Below are 22,112 nucleotides of genomic sequence, written 5' to 3' on the forward strand. Positions count from 1 at the left end.
CTATAGCACCAAGAACCATAAGATAACTGGGAATAAACCTAAGCAAAAGGGTAAACAATCTGTATTCAAGGAACTACAGAACACCCATGAAAAAAACTGAAGAAGATGTAAGACCATTCCATGCTCATGGATCAGAAAAACAAACATCGTTAAAATGTCTATACTGCTGTGACCAATCTATATTTTCAATGCCATTCTGATCAAAATCCCACCAGCATTTTTCAAAGACCTGGAACAAATAATTCTAAAATTTGTATGGAATCAGAAGCGATCCCGAATTGCTAAGCAAATGTTGAAAAACAAAAACAAAACTGGGGAATCACGTTGCCTGATTTCAAGTTTTACTACAAAGCTGTGATCACCAAGACAGCATGGTACTGGCATAAAAACAGACTCGTAGACCAGTGGAACAGAGGAGAGAGTCCAGATATAGACCCTCAGCTCTGTGGTAAAAATCTTCAACAAAGTAGGAAAAATATCCAGTGGATAAAAGACAGTCTCTTTAACAAATGGTGCCAGGAACATTGGACAACTATGTGTAGAAGAATGAAACTCGACCATTCTCTTCCACCATACACAAAGATAAACTCGAATTGGATAAAAGACCTCAACATGTGGCAGGAATCCATCAGAATCCTCGCGGAGAACATAGGCAGTAACCTCTTCGACATCGGCCACAGCAACTTCTTTCAAGATATGTCTCCAAAGAGGGGGAGGAGTCAAGATGGCAAAGAAGTAGCAGGCTGAGACTACATCAGGTAGCAGGAGATCAGCTCCATAGCTTATCTAAATGTTGCAAACACCTACAAATCCAACAGGAGATTGAAGAGAAGAAGAACAGCAATTCTAGAAACAGAAAATCAACCACTTTCTGAAAGGTAGGACTGGTGGAGAAGTGACTCTAAAAGGATGGGAAGATAGACTGCGGGGGGAGGGACTGGCTCCTGGCAAGCGGCGGAGCAACGGAGCACAAAACCAGGATTTTTAAAAGTCTGTTCCACTGAGGGACATTGCTGAAGAGGCTGAACCGGGGTGAAGCCCACACTGGGTCAGTGTGGCCCAGGTACCGCAGGGTCACAGAAGGATCGGGGGTGTCGGAGTGTCGCAGAGCTCGCAGGTGTTAGAACGGAGAAGCCAGCTACAGAGACAGAGCCGAGGACTGAACTCTCAGCTCAGGGTTATCTTGAACTGGTCGCGGGCTGGGTGAGCTCGGAGCGCGGCTAGAGGCTGGGGATACGGGAGTGATTGGGTGCTGTCCTCTGGGGGCGCACTGAGGAGTGGGGCCCCGGGCTCTCGGCTCCTCTGGGCCGGAGACTAGGAGGCCGCCATTTTCATTCCCATCCTCCGGAACTCTACGGAAAGTGTTCAGGGAACAGAAGCTCCCAAAAGCAAACCCGAGCGGATTACTTAGTCCGGCCCCCCATAAGGTCATTGCAATTCCGCCTCAGGCAGAAACGTGAGAGTCACTACAACAGGCCCCTCCCCCAGAAGATCAACAAAATATCCAGCCTGGACGAAGTTCATCTATCAAGGAAAGCAGGTTCAATACCTAAGACAGGATTCCAGAGGAGGAGAAAGCAAAGCACGGAACTCATGGCTTTCTCCCCATAATTCTTTAGTCTTGCAGTTAATTCAATCTTTTTTTCAATTTTTTTCTTTCTTTTTTCTTCTTCTGCTAAATTTTTAAAAACTTTTACCCTTTTCTTTTTTAACATTTTTTGACTAGTTTATCTAAAATATATATTTTTTCTTTCTTTTTCATATTTTTTCTTTATTTGTTTTAATTTTTAATTTTTTTTCTTTTTTTTCCTGAACCTCTTTTTATCCCCTTTCTCCCCCCCCCCCCCCACAATTTGGGGTCTCTTCTGATATGGTTACAGCCATAATCATGGCATGAGTGGCTCACCACTCAGCGGGAAATCAGTGTCTCCCTCTCCCTCTGTCCTCCACCCTGCTTGTGAAGTCTCTCTCTCTTTGTCTCTCTCTCTCTCTCCCTCTCTCTCTCTCACACACACACATACTCTCTTGCTCACTTTCAAATAAATAATAAAATCTATAAGAATAAAAAATAAGACTCTTAAAAATGATATTTTCTACTTATGATGGGTTTACTGGGACATATCTCCCTTGTAAGTGGAGGAAGAACTCTAGTTGAAATCATACAAAAAGAGGCCCCTTCACCTTGGCTTCTTTTATTCTGAGACATGTATTTAGGATTCCTGCATTATGTGTATATTTTGGATTATGCTATTTATAGAGGGAAAGAACCTGCCATATTTTATTTTATTACCTTTTTTTAAAATTTAATTTCTTTTCAGTGCAACAGAATTCATTGTTTATGCACCACACCCATGCTCCATGCAATACGTGCCCTCCATAACACCCACCACCAGGTTCCCCCATCTTCCCACCACCCCATCCCTTCATAAACCTCAGACTGTTTTTCAGAGTCCAAAGTCTCTCATGGTTCATCTCCCTCTAAAATTAACCCCAACTCCCTTCTCCTCTCCATCTCCCCATGTCCTCTGTGTTATTTCTTCTGCACCACAAATAAGTGAAACCATATGATAATTGAGTCTCTCTGCTTGACTTATTTCACTCAGCATAATCTCTTCCAGTCCTATCCATGTTGATACAAAAGTTGGGTATTCATCCTTTCTGATGGAGGCATAATACTCCATAGTGTATATGGACCACATCTTCCTTATCGATTTGTCAGTTTTAGGGCATCTTGGTTCTTTCCACAGTTTGGCGACCGTAGCCATTGCTGCAATAAACATTGGAGTACAGATGGCCCTTTTTTTCACTACATCTGTATCTTTGGAGTAAATACCCAGTAGTGCAATTGCAGGATCATACAGAAGCTCTATTTGTAATTTCTTTTTTTTTTTTTTTTTTTTTTTATTTTTTTTCCATTTTATTTATTTTTTCAGCGTAACAGTATTCATTCTTTTTGCACAACACCCAGTGCTCCATGCAAAACGTGCCCTCCCCATCACCCACCACCTGTTCCCCCAACCTCCCACCCCTGACCCTTCAAAACCCTCAGGTTGTTTTTCAGAGTCCATAGTCTCTTATGGTTCGCCTCCCCTCCCCAATGTAATTTCTTAAGGAATCTCCACATTGTTCTCCAAATTAGCTACACCAACTTGCATTCCCACCAGCAATGTAAGAGAGTCCCCCTTTCTCTACATCCTCTCCAACACACGTTGTTTCCTGCCTTGCTAATTTTGGCCATTCTAACTGGTGTAAGGTGGTATAAGGTGGTATCTCAATGTGGTTTTGATTTGAATTTCCCTGATGGCTAGTGATGATGAACATTTTTTCATGTGTCTGATAGCCATTTGTATGTCTTCATTGGTAAAGTGTCTGTTCATATCTTCTGTCCTTTTGTTGACATGATTTTCTGTTTTGCGTGTGTTGAGTTTGCGAAGTTCTTTATAGATCCTGGATATCAGCCTTTTCTCTGCACTGTCATTGGCAAATATCTTCTCCCATTCCGTGGGTTGTCTCTTGTTTTGTTCACTGTTTCCATTGCTGTGCAGAAGCTTTTGATCTTGATGAAGTGTCAAAAATTCATTTTTTGCTTTTGTTTCCATTGCCTTTGGAAGCATATCTTGAAAGAAGTTGCTGTGGCTGATATCGAAGAGGTTACTGCCTATGTTCTATTCTAGGATTCTGATGGATTCCTGTCTCACATTGAGGTATTTTATCCATTTTGAGTTTATCTTTGTGTACGGTGTAAGAGAATGGTCGAGTTTCATTCTTCTACATATAACTGTCCAATTTTCCCAGCACCATTTATTGAAGAGACTGTCTTTTTTCCACTGTATATTTTTTCCTATTTTGTCAAAAATTATTTGACCATAGAGTTGAGGGTCCATATCTGGGGTCTCTAGTCTGTTCCACTGGTCGATGTGTCTGTTTTTATGCCAGTACCATGCTCTCTTGGTGATCACAGCTTTTTAATAAAGCTTGAATCAGACAATGTGATGCTGCCAGTTTTGTTTTTCTTTTTCAACATTTCCTTAGCAATTCGGGTCTCTTCTGATTCCATACAAATTTTAGGATTATTTGCTCCAGCGCTATGAAAAAAGAACCACATATTCCTCTCAATTGATGCAGAAAAAGCATTTGACAAAATCCAGCATCCGTTCCTGATTAAAACGCTTCAAAGTATAGGGATAGAAGGAACATTACTGAACTTCATAAAATCTATCTATGAAAAACCCAGAGCAAATATCATCCTCAATGGGAAAAAGCTCACAGTCTTCCCATTGAGATCAGGAACACGACAAGGATACCCACTCTCACCACTCTTGTTCAACATGGTATTAGAAGTCCAAGCAACAGCAATCAGAAAACAAAGAGAAATAAATGGTATCCAAATTGGTAAAGAAGAAGTCAAGCTCTCTCTCTTCACAGATGACATGATACGATAGTCATGATGACATGATGATATGATATGGAAAACCCAAAAGACTCCATCCCCAAACTACTAGATCTCATACAGCAATTCAGTAATGTGGCAGGGTACAAAATCAATGGACAGAAATCAGTTGCTTTCTTATACACTAACAATGAAAACGCAGAAAGGAAAATTAGAGAACCAATTCCATTTACTATAGCACCAAGAACCATAAGATAACTGGGAATAAACCTAACAAAAGAGGTAAAGAATCTGTACTCAAAGAACTACAGAACACTCAGGAAAGAAATTGAAGAAGACACAAAAAGATGGAAGACCATTCCATGCTCTTGGATCAGAAGAATAAACATTGTTAAAATGTCTATACCTTAAGAAATGATCAGATGAAAAATGACATTAGGGAATTGTGTAGCAGAAAAGTTATTTCAAGTGAGAAATAAATATGCCTGATGCTCACCATTGATGCAATGGAAACAAAAGTCAAAAGGACATTCTGGATGAACTTAGTAAGGAATACTCACTGTATAAAGAAAATAGTAAGCTGCTGTGAATGACAGATTCTGCACTGAGTGGAACACGAAAGGTGGAAGAAAGAAAAAGCCTAGTTGCAGACACACACACACACATGCACGTGTTCACTATCTATAATTATACATTAGCCTTATATATCAAGGTTGATGTAAAATATTGCGTATAAAATTATGGTATTAAAGGACAATAGGATTATAAAAGCAAAGAGCCATTTAACCCCTGAGGGCTAACAGGCTCTCTGAATTTTTCAAATTTCCTTGTAGCCTGCAGTGTTATTTTGTAATGCTCATGTCACCCATCTTAGGCTGCTAAACGTTCAGAAAAATATGATGACTCAAATAAATGAACACCCTTTTATTTAAGAGGAATTTCTATTTATAAAATAAAGTCACACTCCATAGAGTACTTGACTACCTGTCCAAAATACTTTCTACAAGGCACCATAATGTCTGGGGCATAAAAAAGATTGATTGAGGGAATAAGGTTATAAAGGAAGAGGGTTATAGTCAAGAAAATGTAGAGAAAAGCAATAGTACTAGAGACCAGGAACTTATTTCTTACCTTTCACTGATCTAGGCTCTGCCAATTCTAGCTAAATCTCTTTGAGAAAATAGTTTTTTAAACTCTTACTTGAACTGTGTAATAAGAAAAAATTTAAACTGGGATCCTCAGTGTGGGAGAAAATAGCTTACCTTGATACTTCCCCTGCTCTCAGCAAGATGTCATCATCATATGAATTTGAGCTGTTCATGTCATTTTTCTCTGTTAATTACTTACTTCTTGGAACATTTCATTATGAATTGTTGTTTTAAAAAATATGTGCTGCTATCTACACACAAAACAACTTCAGGGTAAATATATTCCATTCATTTATATTAGATCATATATTTCTCATTCATTCACCAATAGAAATTTCTTGAGCCCAACAAATGTATCAGACACACTGATGGTTGCTGGTCTTCAGAAGTGAGTACAGAGGAACTAGGGTCTTGCCTTCAGAGAGTTTCAGATCTACTGAGACACGCAGAGGGGAACAGAAAATGATAAGACCACGTTATAAATGGGCAGGTGGTGGCAGCCCAGGGGGCAATGAAAGCCTGTTTGAGGGACACACAAAAAAGACCAGGGGGTTGGGAAAATTTCCTACATGAAAACATATCAAAAATGGGCACAATGGGGAATCATAAGAGTGAATAAGCATATGTCCGCTGAGAGGGTTCCTAGGAGAGGATGCATAACAAAAGCGAGGGGGTGATAAAGAAAAGTCTAATCGTTTCAGTACGTTGTGGCTACTGGCTGATCTATTCATTCAATAATTATTATTGAGCTTCTACTCTGTGTTGGAATATAAGCCAGACACTGAGCTCCTAAAAGTCAAGTTAGTAAGACATGAAACCAGAAAGTTAGTGACAGGCAAGATCAAGAAGAGCCTCATATCTGTGATGGAGCTGAATGCCAAGTACCATGGGGAACACATTTGAAGGGTCTTCATACCTTTTCATGGCCTGTAGCTCATTTCTATTTTCAATGAGTAATACTCCTCTATGTGATGTTGTGGTTTATCTATCCTCACTTTCTGAAGAACGTCTTGGCTGCTTCCAGGTGTATGGACAATTGTGAATAAAGCTGCTGTTAAACATGTGTGCAAGTGTTTTTGTGGACATAAATTTTCAACTCCTTTGTGCAAAAAACTCAAGGAGTGGGATTGCTAATTGTTTTAGTTCTATAAAAGCTGACAAATGGTCTTCCCAAATTACTGCACCATTTTGCTTTCCCATCAGCAATAAATGAAAATTCTTGTGTTCCACACCCACAGTAGCATCTGTTGGTGATAGTGTCCCATATTTTGGCCTTTCTAATGGGTGAATGGTTAAAAAAAAAAAAAAAAAACTAAACTAAAACAAAAACAAAAACAAAAATGAAAACAAAAACAAAAAAAAGCAAAACACCTCCTTTGAGTCATTTTCTTATCCAAAATGTGCAGATTAATTAATTAAAGAAGGTTCATGGACTTGAAGTCAATTGGTCCAAACCTCACAATTAAAATATGACAGGTTCAGAATCTATGCCATGTTTGACCTGACATAAAGATGTTGAGTCCCATCCATCACTTTGAATTTTAAGGTCAAAAAAGAGTGCTCTGGTCAACTTATGTTGAACTCTACATACAAAAAGTTCTTACATAAAGTCCGATTATTCCAAGGACATGGGGTCCTTACCCACAGTTTCTGAGGTGTGAGCAATGGAGTCAGAATTGTCTGTTGGAATATTGTTTCCTTTGTTCCTTAGACCTGAGCACTCACATTTTACAAGTTGACCCTGACAGCTCAGAGAAACATGTGAATGCCAGTTTTGTGGGTGGGAAGTAGTGACATAACAGACATGTGTTCCCACATGATAAGATAGCAAACATGGAAAACAGAGAATCATCCCTGAAGAGTCTGGGCATCTACTTAGGGAAGAAGAACTAGAATGAATAAGTTTAAAAATGGGGTATATTTATAAATGTTAGATCTTCTTGATGGATAGACCCTTTAAGAATTGATGTAGCGTCCTTCTATATCTCTGACTATAGTCTTTAGTTTAAAATCTAATTTATCTGTTCCAGATGCATTTCTTAGGTTCAAAATGGGTCTCTTGTAGACAACATATGGATGGGTCCTGTTATTTTATCCAATCTACAAATCTGTTCCATTTTATGGGTGCATTTAGGCCATTCAGGGATGGGGTGATTATTCAGAGATATGTTTTTATTGAAGTCGTGTTACCTGTGAAGTCTTTGTTTCTATAGATTGTCTCCATAAATTTCTGTTTAATGAAATTCTTGTGTTTATTTTTCCTATCGAACCCCCCTTAATATTTCTTATGGCGCCGGCTTGATGGTCACATACCCTTTTAAACTGTGCCCATCTTGCCCATGCATTTTGAATGTCAGTCTTGCTGAATAAAGTATTCTTGGCTGCTTCTTCTCATGTTCTTCTCATTTAGTGCCCTGAATACATCTTGCTAGCGCTTTCTGGCTTGCCATGTTTCTGTGTACAGGTCTGATGTTATTCTTACGGGCTTTCCTCTGTATGTAAGGAATCTCTTCCTCCTAGCTGATTTCAAGAACTACTGTCTAAAATTATGATTCATCATTTTCACAATAAGGTGTCTGGAGGTCTTTCTAGATTCTGTGATCTTGGGGGAAGACCTTTCTTCCTCAGGAAGATTACAATCAAAACCACATTTTGAGATACCACCTTTCACCAGTTAGAATGGCCAAAATTAACAAAACAGTATACAACGTGTGTTGGACAGGAGGTGGAGAAGGAGGAACCCTTTTACACGGTGGGAATGCAAGTTGGTGTAGCCACTTTGGAGAACAGTATGAAGATTCCTTATGAAATTAAAAATAGAGCTTCCCTATGACCCTGCAATTGCTCTACTGGGTATTTACTCCAAAGATACAGATGTAGTGAAAAGAAGGGCGCTCTGAATCCCAATGTTCATAGTAACAATGGCCATGGTCGCCAAACTGTGAAAAGTACCAAGACGCCCTTCAACAGATGAATGGATAAGGAAGATGTGGTCCTTATATACTATGGAGAATTATGCCTTCACCAGAAAGGATGAATACCCGACTTATGTATCAACATGGATGGGACCAGAAGAGATTATGCTGAGTGAAATATGTCAAACAGAGAGAGTCAATTATCATACGGTTTCGCTTACTTGTGGAGCATAATGAATAACACAGAGGATGTGGGAAGATGGAGAGGAGAAGGGAGTGGGTATAATTGGAGCGGGAGATGAACCATGAGAGACTGTGGACTCTGAAAAAGAATCTGAGGGTTTTTGAGGGGCGGGAGTTGGGAAGTTGGGTGAGCGGAAGTTGGTGGTGGGTATTATGGAGGGCACCTGTTGCATGGAGCACTAGGTGTGGTGCATAAAAAATGAATTTTGAACACTGAAATGAAATTAAAAAAATAAATAAAAATTTTTAAAAAAATAAAAATGGGGTATGAGCCCAGCTGAGGTGAGGGGTAACAAGTACATTTACTGTGAGAATTGTCACTCCTGAGTACAGGACAGAACTGATGATCCAAGTTTTATGCATATTGACCACTACTGCTGGGACATAATGAACCCACAGAGATTTGGTCAGAGATTGTGGAATCTCAAGGACAACTCAGTTTATCTCTTGATTCATTTGTGAAGCCACATACCTAACAATTTCCAAAAGAAAATATTATATTTGTCTTTTACCATACGTTTAGAGGTTTATTACATTATATTATTGGCAGTTTCTTCCTCTTTAGTAAGAATAGTGTGCCATTGTATGGCTCTACCATATTTTGTATACTTATTCTAGCCAATGGCATTGGAATTTTCTCCAGTTAATGGCCCTGGTGAATGATGAAATGTGAACGTCCATGTTTAAGCTTCTTGAGGGCATAGATTATCATTTCTCTTAGATTGATACCTAAGAGTGGAATTGCTGACTTACATGTTGTGTATTTTATTTTTTTTTTATTTCTTTTCAGCGTAACAGAATTCATTGTTTTTCTACCATACCCAGTTCTCCATGCAACACATGCCTACTTAATACCCACCACCAGGCTAACCCGACCTCCCACTCCCCACCACTCCAAAACCCTCAGATTGTTTTTCAGAGTCCACAGTCTCTCATGGTTCATTTCCCCTTCCAATTTCCCTCAAATCCCTTCTCTCCGTCTCCCCATGTCCTCCATGTTATTTGTTATGTTCCACAAATAAGTGAAACCATGTGATAATTGAGTCTCTCTGCTTGACTTATTTCACTCAGCATAATCTCTTCCAGTCCTGTCCACGTTGCTACAAAAGTTGGGTATTCATCCTTTCTGATGGAGGCATAATACTCCATCGTGTATATGGACCACATCTTCCTTATCCATTCGTCCGTTAAAGGGCATCTTGGTTCTTTCCACAGTTTGGCGACTGTGGCCATTGCTGCTATAAACATTGAGGTACAGATGGCTCTTCTTTCACTACATCTGTATCTTTGGTGTAAAAAGCCAGTAGTGCAATTGCAGGGTCATAGGGAAGCTCTATATGTAATTTCTTAAGGAATCTCCACACTGTTCTCCAGAATGGCTGCACCAACTTGCATTCCCACCAACAGTGTAAGAGAGTTCCCCTTTCTTCATGTCCTCTCCAACACACGTTGTTTCCTGTCTTGCTAATTTTGGACATTCTAACTGGCATCATGTGGTATCTCAATGTGGTTTTGATTTGAATCTCCCTGATGGCTAGTGATGGTGAACATTTTTTCATGTGTCTGTAGCCATTTGTATGTCTTCATTGATAAAGTGTCTGTTCATATCTTCTGTCCTTTTTTTGACATGATTTTGTTTTGTGTGTCTTGAGTTTGAGGAGTTCTTTATAGATCCTGGATATCAGCCCTTTGTTTGTAGTGTCATTTGCAAATATCTTCTCCCATTCCATGGGTTGCCTCTTTGTTTTCTTGAGTGTTTCCTTTGCTGTGCAGAAGCTTTTGATCTTGATGAAGTCCCAAAATTTCAGTTTCGCTTTTGTTTCCTTTGCCTTTGGAGACATATCTTGAAAGAAGTTGCTGTGGCTGATATTGAAGAGGTTACTGCCCATGTTCTCCTCTAGGATTCTGATGGATTCCTGTCTCCCGTTGAGGACTTTTAACCATTTTGAGTTTATCTTTGTGTATGGTGTAAGAGAATGGTCGAGTTTCATTCTTCTACATATAGCTGTCCAGTTTTCCCAGCACCATTTATTGAAGAGACTGTCTTTTTTGCACTGTATATTCTTTCCTGCTTTGTCGAAGATTATTTGACCATAGAGTTGAGGGTCCATATCTGGGGTCTCTAGTCTGTTCCACTGGTCGATGTGTCTGTTTTTATGCCAGTTGTGTATTTTATTTTACTTTTTCAAAAGATTTTATTTATTTATTTGACACATACAGACAGAACAAGAGAGGGAACCCAAGCAGGGAGAGTGGGAGAGGGAGAAGCAGGCGTCCTGCAGAGCTGGGAGCCTTATGCGGGGCTCAATCCCAGGAATCATACCTGAGCTGCAGCCAGACGCTTAACCAACTGAGCCACCGATGAGCCCCATGTTAAGTGCATTTTGACATATTAAGAAATTGTCAAGTGTTTTCAAAGTGGTAGTGCTATGTTAAATTTCCACCAGCAATGTGTGAGAGTTTCTGTTTCCCTACAATATCACCAGAAACTGGCATTGTCAATCTTTTAAAATTTAGCATAGAGTTGTTCAAAATATTCTCTTATGACTCATACTTTCTGTAGGGTCCATAAAAATAATATTTGAATGTTTTTAATTATATATGTGTGTGTATATATATATATAATACATACATATAATACCATATAGAACAATATAATATATATACACTTCAATAACTGGTTGCTATATTTATGGCATAGTAGCAAGTGCTCTGTACACAAGATCCCATTGGATACTGATAACATCCTGTGTGGTTGGTATTATTCCATCCATTTTTGAGACAAGGAATCAGTGACAGAGATGTAGGTTAATGGCAATAATAACAATAACTATATTTATTATATTGAATATTTAATGGCTCTGATTGTTTTTGTAGACATTTATTGAGTTAATCCTCACCACAAACCTGTAAGATAATTCCTGCTATGGATTTATACTTATTTTATACATAATGTAACAAAAACATAGAGAAGTTAAAGATTCTGCCAAGATCAAGATGCTAATTAAGGGCAGAACCGAGATTATTTCAGATTATAATAGTTAATGATTTTCCCCCTAATCCTTATCCATGCCTTATATTACTATCCAGAACAACACTGAACTAATAATCTCTTTTTAATATAAACCTAATAATTATAATTGTTTTAATACTACCTTGGAGGCAAACGTATAAAACACTTATACAGTAGCTGACATGCACACACACACACACACAAAACACACACACACACATCATTTGGCTATGAGTACAGACAATTAAGATCTCCTACTTTGTAATGTGAGTTTAGCATAATTTCATGATATAAGATCAATATATACATAGTTCAATTTCATAGTTTGTACTAGTAACTAACAAATAGAAATTGGATTTTAAAAAATCCATTTGTAATGTCTTAAAATCATAAAATAATTAAGAATAAATGGAGCAAGATGTAAGGAAAACATGTACTCTGAGAACAAAACATTTGTTAAAAGGATATAAGCACCTTAATAAGTAGAAGAAATGCTGTTTGTGACAGATGTCTCAACATTATTAAGAGGTGAATCCCCAAAGGCATTTCCAGATTCACACTTTCTCAAGCATAATTACAGGAATATATTCAAAACTTTTCCAAACTGCCTTAAAACTCATATGGAAATACAAGGGCCCTAAATTAAGTCCCACAATATTAAAAGAGAAAGAATTTGGAGAAGTTGCATGATCTGATTTCCAGCGATGTTACCAAACTGCTGTGTTAAAAATTACGTGGTCTTTTCATAAAGATACCTGAGAAGATCAACAAAGCAGCCTAGAGAGCCCAGTAGTAGAACCACACATATATGGTCAACTAATCTCAGCAAAAGTCTGCAGTCAATTAGTGGTGAAAAATAGTTTTTGCAAAAAATGAGGGTGGAGGGGCACCTGGGTGGCTCAGTGGGTTAAAGCCTCTACCTTCAGCTCAGGTCATGATCCCAGAGTCCTGGGATTGAGCCCCGCATTGGGCTCTCTGCTTAGCGGGAAACTTGCTTCCCTCGCTCTCTCTCTGCCTACTTGTGATCTCTGTCTGTCAAATAAATAAATAAAAATCTTAAAAAAAAAAGAGGATGGATATATTGGGCATCGTTACTGCACAATGCAAACAAGACAAAAAAAGCAGAGAAAACTTTGATCTATATATCACAACTGTAGAGATTTATTTTAAATGGACTTAGAGCTATATGTGAAATGTAAAATTTAAAAAAAAAATTTTGGTGTAAAACACAGGAGAAGATCTTCATGACCTTGGGTTACAAAAAAATTTTTCTAAACATGTGGAACGAAGGTGTCCCAAAGAGGGGAGGCTTGGTGGTGGTGAAGTTGATTGAGCATCAGAATCCAGGTTTGGTCTCAGATGATGACCTCATGGTCCTGAGGTGGAGCACCCTGGCTGGACTCAGCACTCAGGGTGCAGTCTGTTAGAGAATTTCTCTCTCTCTTCTTCTCCCCTTCCACCATGGTCACTATCTCTCTCTCGCTCCTTCTTTAAAATAAATAAATATATCTAAAAAATGTGCCCATAAAAAATTGTTGATTTGCATTTCACCAAAATTACAACTATGAAGCAGAACTACTATACAAAGAGGGATGAACTAAATGGTTGAGGATGTGAATTAACTGGTATCCTTCTCTAAGTGTTTTCCACGTGTGTGCACAGAAAAGCTTAGACATATGACCAGCTGTCTCCTGCGGTGGAACTGGGCAGGCTAGCTCTGGAGCACAGCTCAGTCAACACTGGACATAACGCTGGTATAGACAAGCTCTAAATCTCTGGGTTATCATGTCCTTTAAGACGAAGTGCTAGAATCCTTCATTTCCTCAGGGTTATTAAACATTTAAAGCCCCCAAGGAAGCAGTAAACAAGAATAATGCATTTCTTGCTCCAGTTGTTTACATGACTATTAGAGCTAGTTACTCAAACTTTTGAAAATTCTGTTTTTATCTGCATAGTAAAGCTAATAATACATGTGTCAAAATATGCAGTATTATGAACAAGAAGTAATATAATGAGCTTAATCCAACCAACAATCTCTCAGCAGGTTTTTGTTATCCTTTGGCTAAGTAGATTGACCTGAAACAGATTAAATACTATACAATTTTATTTCCTGATCCTTCTTGCATGCAGAAAAGTCACCTGCATGTGTTGGCATGTGGAAGAGAGAGACTGACTGGCTTTGGTGCAGGCAGATGAGGCTGAGTCTAAACCACCTGTGACTAGTCAGTGAGCAGAGAAGGAACCGGATGGGAAACACATTAAAGGCTTTGCTGTACTTGGCTTCTTTCATCTGATTTTTCCACATTATTTGTGCATTTCCTCCCTTCAAAATTATGGAGAAGAGCCATTTATATCTTTCTTCCTTTCTTTATCTTTTTCTTTTTTTTTGGTCTACCATTTTCCAACATCTCATGCTTCAATGCTAACATCATATGAATTATTATATCACAAATCACTGATTTTATTTATCTACCTGCCCTGCACACCAAAAATCTTGATAATTAAAAAAAAAAAAAAAAAACAACAAAAACAAAAAGGACTGTGGCAGTGGCAGTCTTTGGTGCTCCTTGTCCTACTTCATTACTGATTTCCTGAAAACAAACCTGATAATATTATTACTACAATTTCCCTCCTGTTCTTCAGAACACAGGAAGAGCACAAGGTAGTCACACTATAGCTTTCAGGGCCTTCAGGGAATAAGGGCTATTTTTTTTTTTCCCCCACTTAGGCAACTGTGGAACTTTTATACCCAAGAGCACCAAGCACATTTATGTGATGATGGCTTTGCAACACTTGGTCCAAATCTGTCTAGAAATGCCTTTGGGAATATAGTTACTTAAAGATTTCAAAAAACTATTAATTCTCACATTCCCACATGTTTGTATTCTGTTCCTCTGAACCATATTGCCTTCAGGTATAAGCATAAGATAAAGGGATGATTCCTAGGACCAATGTACTTGTGCTAGTTTTGCAGGACTATATATAATCCATTTTGCTTATTTTCTTCCTGAGCTGTCATTAAGCAGCTAAATCAGGTTTTGAAATTCCCAGCCCGCTTCCCTGAAGGATGAAGATCTACTTCTTGCTTCAAAGCGTCTTAGTGAATACTGGAAGAACACTTCTCTTGTAAATTGTAGAAGGTTCAAGATTTGTTGAAATTTTTAAAATATTTGCAGAGAATTCATGTGGGTGTGTTTGAATTCCAGGTTTGTAACTCTCTGCAGCGGATTCCAGGTTTTGGTACTAGGGCTAAACTGGCAGAGTGAGTATCTGAGAATGAAATGCTTCCTGATGCAGCCACAAATGTGACCAGACAGCCACTCGGATCTTATGGTTAGTCAATTACCTTTGTCACTTTGGTTTGTGAAGGGTCCCACCACACATGTGCTAGAATAACTGCCTGCTCTTTATTTTACTTCTATACGATTTCATTCTAAAGCATATAGCCTCTCTTGAAGCATATGACAATTTGATTACTATAAAAATGTTTCGGCACACTTGAGTTTTCATGGCACATTAGCTACAAGCAAAATTCTGCCTTTTGTGGAGCAAAAGAGTAGAGTTAGATAAACCATCTTTAAGTAGGCAGTGAATTTCATTGTTTCCCCAACTCCTGAATAAAGGCTGTCTTGCATTTTCTGACTAAGAAACAGTCAAGTTTAGGCTTGAATATGTACTATAACAGAATTCATTATATTTCAAAACATCTGCCTTCCTAACATAGAGTAGTTTCATCTGAGTCAACCATGGTAAGTTTATAGCCCCTACATTCTGTTACACTAAGGGGAAGTTTGAATGTGTAGTAGGAATTTGTAACTAAATATGACAGTTTCTATTCATTCATAAAGAGCAAAATCCAAAGGTACACATAATTTTTATTCAATAATATAAAAAGTAAGCATTTTCACACCTTTTTATTTATAAGAATTGGGAAATATGGGGAAAAAAAACTTTGCTTGTTTTAGACTTAATAATGTAACCAGTAGTTCTTTATCTAAATTATTCATAAAAGTATTAATAAAGTATTCATAGTATTAAAGTATTAATAGCATTAATAAAAGTATTAAAAGTATTAATAGTCATGCTAATAAAAAGTATTAATAGTGATAACAGGTATTTTCAAAATAGTATTTAAATATTTAAATAATTACCTAGTAATATTGATAAAAACATGTGATTATTCTCATTATTGCCATTATAAATTTTTCATGATAGATTTACAAAAGACAACATGATTAGAATAAGCAGCTCAATTCCATAAGCCGGAATAATTATTCTTAACACTATTTATGAAAATGTGCATTTTAATAAATTTTATATATAGTGTTCCTACATACACCTAGAATTATCTTTTTTTTTTACTTTCAGAAATGTAAGTCCTTATGGAAGCCTTCACAAAGGCCAAATATATGAAAAACCAGAGAAACATCTCAGAATTCATACTTCTAGGACTTTCATATGACCAGAACATAGAAATATTTTGCTTTGGGCTCTTCTTATTCTGCTATGTTGCCCTGTTGGCAGGAAACCTTCTGATCCTTGTCTCCATTCGATGCAGTTCCCTTTTTCACCAACCCATGTACTACTTCCTCATCCACTTATCTTCTATGGACATCTGCTATACCTCTACAGTTACACCCAAGTTAATTGCTGACCTGTTAGTGGAAAGAAAAACCATCTCCTACAGTAATTGCATGTTACAGATCTTTACCATGCACTTTTTCGGAGGCGTTGAGGTCTTCATTCTTACTGCCATGGCCTTCGATCGCTACGCTGCCATCTGCAAACCTCTCCACTATGTGGTTATCATGAACAGGAAAAGATGCCACCTCCTAGTCTTAGCTGCTTGGGCTGGTGGGGCCATCCATGCCTTACCTCTGTTTTCTACTGCAATTGGTTTGCCCTTCTGTGGTCCTAATGAAATCGATCACTACTTCTGTGATGTTTTTCCTTTGCTAAAGCTGGCCTGTACTGATACCTACATCACTGGTATCCTTGTGGTTCCCTTTTCAGGTATGATTTCCTTAGTAACCTTTATTGTCTTATTTGTTTCTTATGGGATAATATTGTTCACTTTAAGAAATCTCTCAGCTGAGGGAAGACGCAAAGCCCTCTCTACCTGTTGGTCTCATGTCACTGTGGTCATCTTATTTTTTGGGCCTGTAATCTTTATCTACCTTAGACCACCTACTACTTTTCCTGAGGACAAAATATTTGCTCTGTTTTACACCATCATTGCTCCTATGTTCAATCCCTTAATCTACACTCTGAGGAATTCAGAGATGAAAAAAGCATTGAAAAAGGTTTGGTGCTCATCATTGTTTTCCAAGGGCTCACACTCTTAATTTGAAGAAGTTCATTGGCTAATCGACTCTGAGTCAGAAAAGAGGAAGATATGAATGAAGAAGGCAAGAACTGGATCATAGAGATTATGGACCATCATTGTCATGAAGGGAATGAATGGATGCAATAGGACTACAGGATTTAAATGATCAATGAGCAAGTACTGATGCTTGCATACCAAAATTAATTGTGAAATAAGTTAATTTTGTGGGGTATTAAAATGGTATAGGTAGGGGAACATTCATAAAAAAAATTGAGCCAAAGCAAATAAATCAATGATATATTATTAGTGAATTATAAAGGGAAATATTTTAATGATAGTTTTCTTAATACATTGCACTGACAGACGTTCTTTTGTTGTTCAGAAGTTGTAATGTTAAAAAACAATAATAATAATAATAATAATAAACAGAAACAATTAATTTAAATTTCTGATAGAACATTCCTTATTTCATACAAATTAGTTGTGCGAATGAACAAATATTTAGAGTAGAATCTGTTTCATTTCTTTCAATAATTTATTTTTTTGAGAGAGAGAGAGAGAGCATGAGTGAGCAGGAGCAGGGCTTTGGGGTGGTAGGCTAGAGCGAGAGGTACAAAAAGACTTCCCACTGAGCAGGGGACCTGATGCAGGGCTCCATCCCAGGACCCTGGAAACTGAACCAAAGGCTCAGCTTTTTACAGAACTCAACCCCATTTAGCAATCCACTCCTTACCATTTACCCAAAAGAGTTGAAAACTTATGTCCACAAAAGAACATACACGCATACTTAACAGCAGCTTTATTCACAATTGTCCATACAACTGGAAGCAGCCAAGACGTCCTTCAGTAGGTGAGGATAGACAAACTGTAACATCACACAGTGGAGTATTATTCATTGCCAAGAGTAACGAGCTCCAGGCCATGAAAATGCTTGAAGACCCTTCCAATGTGTTCCCCATGGTAATTGGCATTCAGCTCCATCACAGATATGGGACACTTCTTGATCTTGCCTGTCACTAACTTTCTAGTTTCATGTCTTATTAACTAGACTTTTAGGAGATCAGTGTGCAGCTTATAACCCGACACATAGTAGAAGTTCAATAATAATTATTGAATGAATAGATGAGCCAATAGCCACAACTGTATTGAAATGATTGTGTTTTCTGCACACTCTTTTTCACCCTTGGTCTTTGTTATGAATCCTTTCCTGGGAATCCTCTAAGGTAACACATGTCTATTCATCCTGATGATTCCCTTTCAATTTTTGTGCCCCTTTTAGTATGATTTCATCTAGGAAATCTTCCTGACCCCCCTGGTCTTTGTAGTGTGTACCTCAAAGATGTTTCACCCTGTGCTGTCACTACTTTCAAGAACATTTTAAACATGGTTTTGTCATTTTCTGCTCCACTCTGGGTGTCCCTTAGTGGATAAAATGCTCTCTGAAAGCAAAACCCATGTTGCTCTCTATTCAACACTTTGCAGCCCTAGCAATCATCACTGTTTCTGATATATTTTGGGGGCTCAAAAAAACATTTATTGATTAGTAAGTGTGGGATGGAAGGAATAAATGGGGTGTATTTATCCTGAATTTGTTTTCTTTGTAGATGGAGTCACATATTTTCTTAAAACAGTATTTCATAATGAAAAGTTACCAAGAAGTAAACTAATTAACAGAAAAATGACATGAACAACTCACGTTCATAAGATGACGAAATCTTACTGAGAGCAAGGAGAATATCAAGATAAGCTATTTGCATGGGGGCTTTGGTGGCTCAGTAGGTTAAGCATCTATTTTTGGTTCAGGTCATGGTCCCAGGGTGCAGGGATTCAGCCCCACATCAATTTCCTTGCTAGACATAGAGCCTGCTTCTCCCCAAGCTTGTGCTCTCTTCCTCTCTCTCTGTCAAATAAATAATTAAAACCTTTTAAAATTTATTAAAAAAAAAACTATTGTTCCTTCACTGATGATCTCAGTTTAAATTTATTTCTCATTACACAGTTTAATCAGAAGTTAAAACAAATTGTGGTTTCTTAAAGACATTTAGCTAGAATTCTGAGTCTCAATCAATGAAAAGTAGGAAAATGTTCCCTGTCTCCAGTACTATTCCTTTGCTCTACATTTTCTTTTTTTTTTTTTTAAAGATTTTATTTATTTACTTGACAGAGAGAGATCACAAGCAGACAGAGAGGCAGGCAGCGAGAGAGAGGGAAGCAGGCTCGCTGCTGAGCAGAGAGCCCGATGCGGGACTCCATCCCAGGACCGTGAGATCATGACCCGAGCCGAAGGCAGCGGCTTAACCCACTGAGCCACCCAGGCGACCCACTCTACATTTTCTTGACTATGGCTATCTTCCATTATACCCTTATCACTCATGCAATATTGATTGTGCCCCAGCATTATGCTGCCTTGTAGAAACAATTTTTAATAAATAGTCAAGTAGGGGCGCCTGGGTGGCTCAGTGGGTTAAAGCCTCTGCCTTCAGCTCAGGTCATGATCCCAGGGTCCTGGGATCGAGCCCCACATCGGGCTCTCTGCTCAGCAGGGAGTCGGCTTCCTCCTCTCTCTCTGCTTGCCTCTCTGCCTACTTGTGATCTTTGTCTGTCAAATAAATAAATAAAATCTTTAAAAAAAATAAAAATAAATAAATAAATACTCAAGTGCTCTCTGGAGTATAACTTTATTTAATAAATAAAAATTCCTCTCAAATAATAGCATGTTCATTTTTTGGAGTTATAATTCTTTCTGATGGATTAGCAGCCTGAGAGAGTAACATGAGCAATACAAAATGACTGAGTTCTACAAGAAATTTGGAAATTTGAGGTAATCTTTGGTACCCCACAGAGGTTAAATGACTCTTTGCTTTATAAGCCTGTAGTTATTTTATACTACAATTTTAATGGCAACATGTTATTGTCAACCCAGGCATATAAAAATGAGCAAAATTCTTAATAAAAATATATTAGAATTTATAGATAGCGAATAGATGATAGATGATAGATAGACGTAGGAGCATAGCAGGTTGTTACGTTTTCTTTTCTTGCACACTTTCCTCTTCCACTCAGTGCAGAATCTGTCATTCACAGCAGCATACCCTTTTCTTTATTTGGTAAGTATTCCTTCCTGAGATCATCCAAAATGTCCTTTGACTTTAGCTTCCATTGCATCAATGTCGGACTTCAGACATATTTATTTCTCACTTGAAATAACTTTTCTACTACACAATTTCGTAACGGCGTTTTTCATGTGGTCATTTCTCAAGGCAAAGATTAAAGGATTTAACATTGGCATTATCATAGTGTAGAACACTGCAACTGCTTTATCAATAGATAAAGTAACCGGAGGTCTCACGTACACAAATAAGCAGGGCACAAAGAATAGGACAACCACTGTGATGTGGGAGACACAGGTGGAGAGGGCTTTGCGCTTTGCCTCCAAGTTACGGTTCCTGAGGGAATGCAGAATGACCACATAGGAGATGATCAAGAGAAGGAAGAGGAAGACACAGATGAAGCCACTGTTGGCAGCAACAAAGAGTCCTAGAGTGTGGGTATCAGTGCAGACAAGATTGAGCAAAGGGTTCAGATCACACATAAAGTGATCTATGACATTAGGGCCACAGAAGGGTAAAGGGATGATAAAGAGGATCTGTATGGCTCCATGAAGAAAACCTCCCACCTACGCCACTCCCATTAACAGGCCACACACCCGCCGATTCATGATGGTCGTGTAGTGCAATGGCTTGCAGATGGCCACATAGCGGTCATAGGCCATCACAGTGACTAGGATGACATCAGCACCTCCAATGAAATGTTCCCCAAAGATTTGGATTATACATGCATTGAATGTGGTGGTCTCTTTTCACGGAGTGAATCTATGATCAGTTTAGGGTTATTAACAGAAGAATAACAGGCATCAATGAAGGAGAGATTGGCAAGGAAAAAGTACATAGTCAGTTAACTTTAAATCTTTAAAAAAAATTAAAACAATCTCTTTCCTTAAAAAAAAAAGTTGTTGATTTAGCTACAGAGTGAAGGCTGAAGTATTTAGAACTGATTGCTTTGAAATATCTATTTTATATGACACCATAATCATGGGGTTCTCTTGATGATGAGAACACCAGAAGAGCTAAAATCAGCCCTCAGGGTGGGCTGCCAGAGCAGGATGGAAGGCCTGACTTCAACTCTGGACCTCCAAATTTCTGTGTCTTTCATATAATAGAGCCTCCATGAATAGAGTAAGTTCTCACATGCAGGTGATTCTGAGGGGATATGGTGTGCCAGGTGCATTATGGTGGCCAGGAATTTAAGATCTCAGTTAGGAAGACCTGCTTGGCACCAGCAAGCTATATGATTTTGAGCATAGTAGACATGATATTCCTAGTTGAATTCTTGGTATATGGTAAATATCCTATAAATGATTGGCACAGTTGCCTTTGTTTTAAGATTTTAGAATTTAAGGATTTTGTTTAGAGGTGTTAAATAGTATGGCTGGTAAAATGTTGTATCCAAGCTCTCTCAGTTTGAAGTCTCGAGTTTTTGAAAACTCTGTTCCTTACCTATCTATTAACAGCAGCAAAAGTTCTATTTTTACTCATTATGTTAGTGGAAGAAGCACTGATGTTTCTTGGTTCCTTCTATCTGAAGCTACCCACTGATAAGGAAGGGATGTGGCGATGCTGGTGATTTTCTCTGTGAAGCTAACTATTGGCTTGGCTAAAACTTGATTTCTGGGGCCAAGGGTGTCTCCTCAGTACACTTTTTCATTAGAAGGAAGGAAAAACCTTGGAAGCTTTTGAAAGGCTACCTCTATTTACTAAACGTCCTCAAGCCATTGGTCTCTTTCTGCTGGTACAAGGTTTTCTGATTGGATTCTCAAGCACTGTTAGCATATTATTCTCCTCCAATTCTTTATCTCCCATGTTTTCTTTCAGTATTATTTAGTTCTGTCCACCCATATTATAAATTCTATGATAAACTTGTGAGAGAAAATAGGTATAATGCTTTCACTGTTACCTTTTACATATTATATGGTTTACTGAAACCTGTTTCTTTTCTTTCAACTGAATTAATTTCCTTA

At 38.2% G+C, this 22,112-nt stretch overlaps 1 protein-coding gene and 1 pseudogene across 1 annotated transcript; one reads left to right on the plus strand and one right to left on the minus strand.

Annotated features, from left to right (window-relative positions):
- The first annotated feature begins 16,118 nt into the window (after positions 1-16,118).
- LOC123949434 (olfactory receptor 4P4-like) lies at positions 16,119-17,054 on the plus strand. Its single transcript, XM_046016875.1, has one exon. It carries the CDS (start codon positions 16,119-16,121, stop codon positions 17,052-17,054), a length of 936 nt encoding a protein of 311 aa, XP_045872831.1.
- A 3,168-nt stretch (positions 17,055-20,222) lies between these two features.
- On the minus strand, positions 20,223-20,983 carry LOC123948622 (annotated as a pseudogene).
- Positions 20,984-22,112: the final 1,129 nt, after the last annotated feature.

This window comes from Meles meles, chromosome 8 (assembly GCF_922984935.1).
Source record: "Meles meles chromosome 8, mMelMel3.1 paternal haplotype, whole genome shotgun sequence".
Classification (NCBI taxonomy): Eukaryota; Metazoa; Chordata; class Mammalia; order Carnivora; family Mustelidae; genus Meles; species Meles meles.

Bases quoted from the DNA above. Each gene is read 5' to 3' on its own strand.
- LOC123949434 (XM_046016875.1), top strand. From the start codon at position 16,119: ATGAAAAACCAGAGAAACATCTCAGAATTCATACTTCTAGGACTTTCA.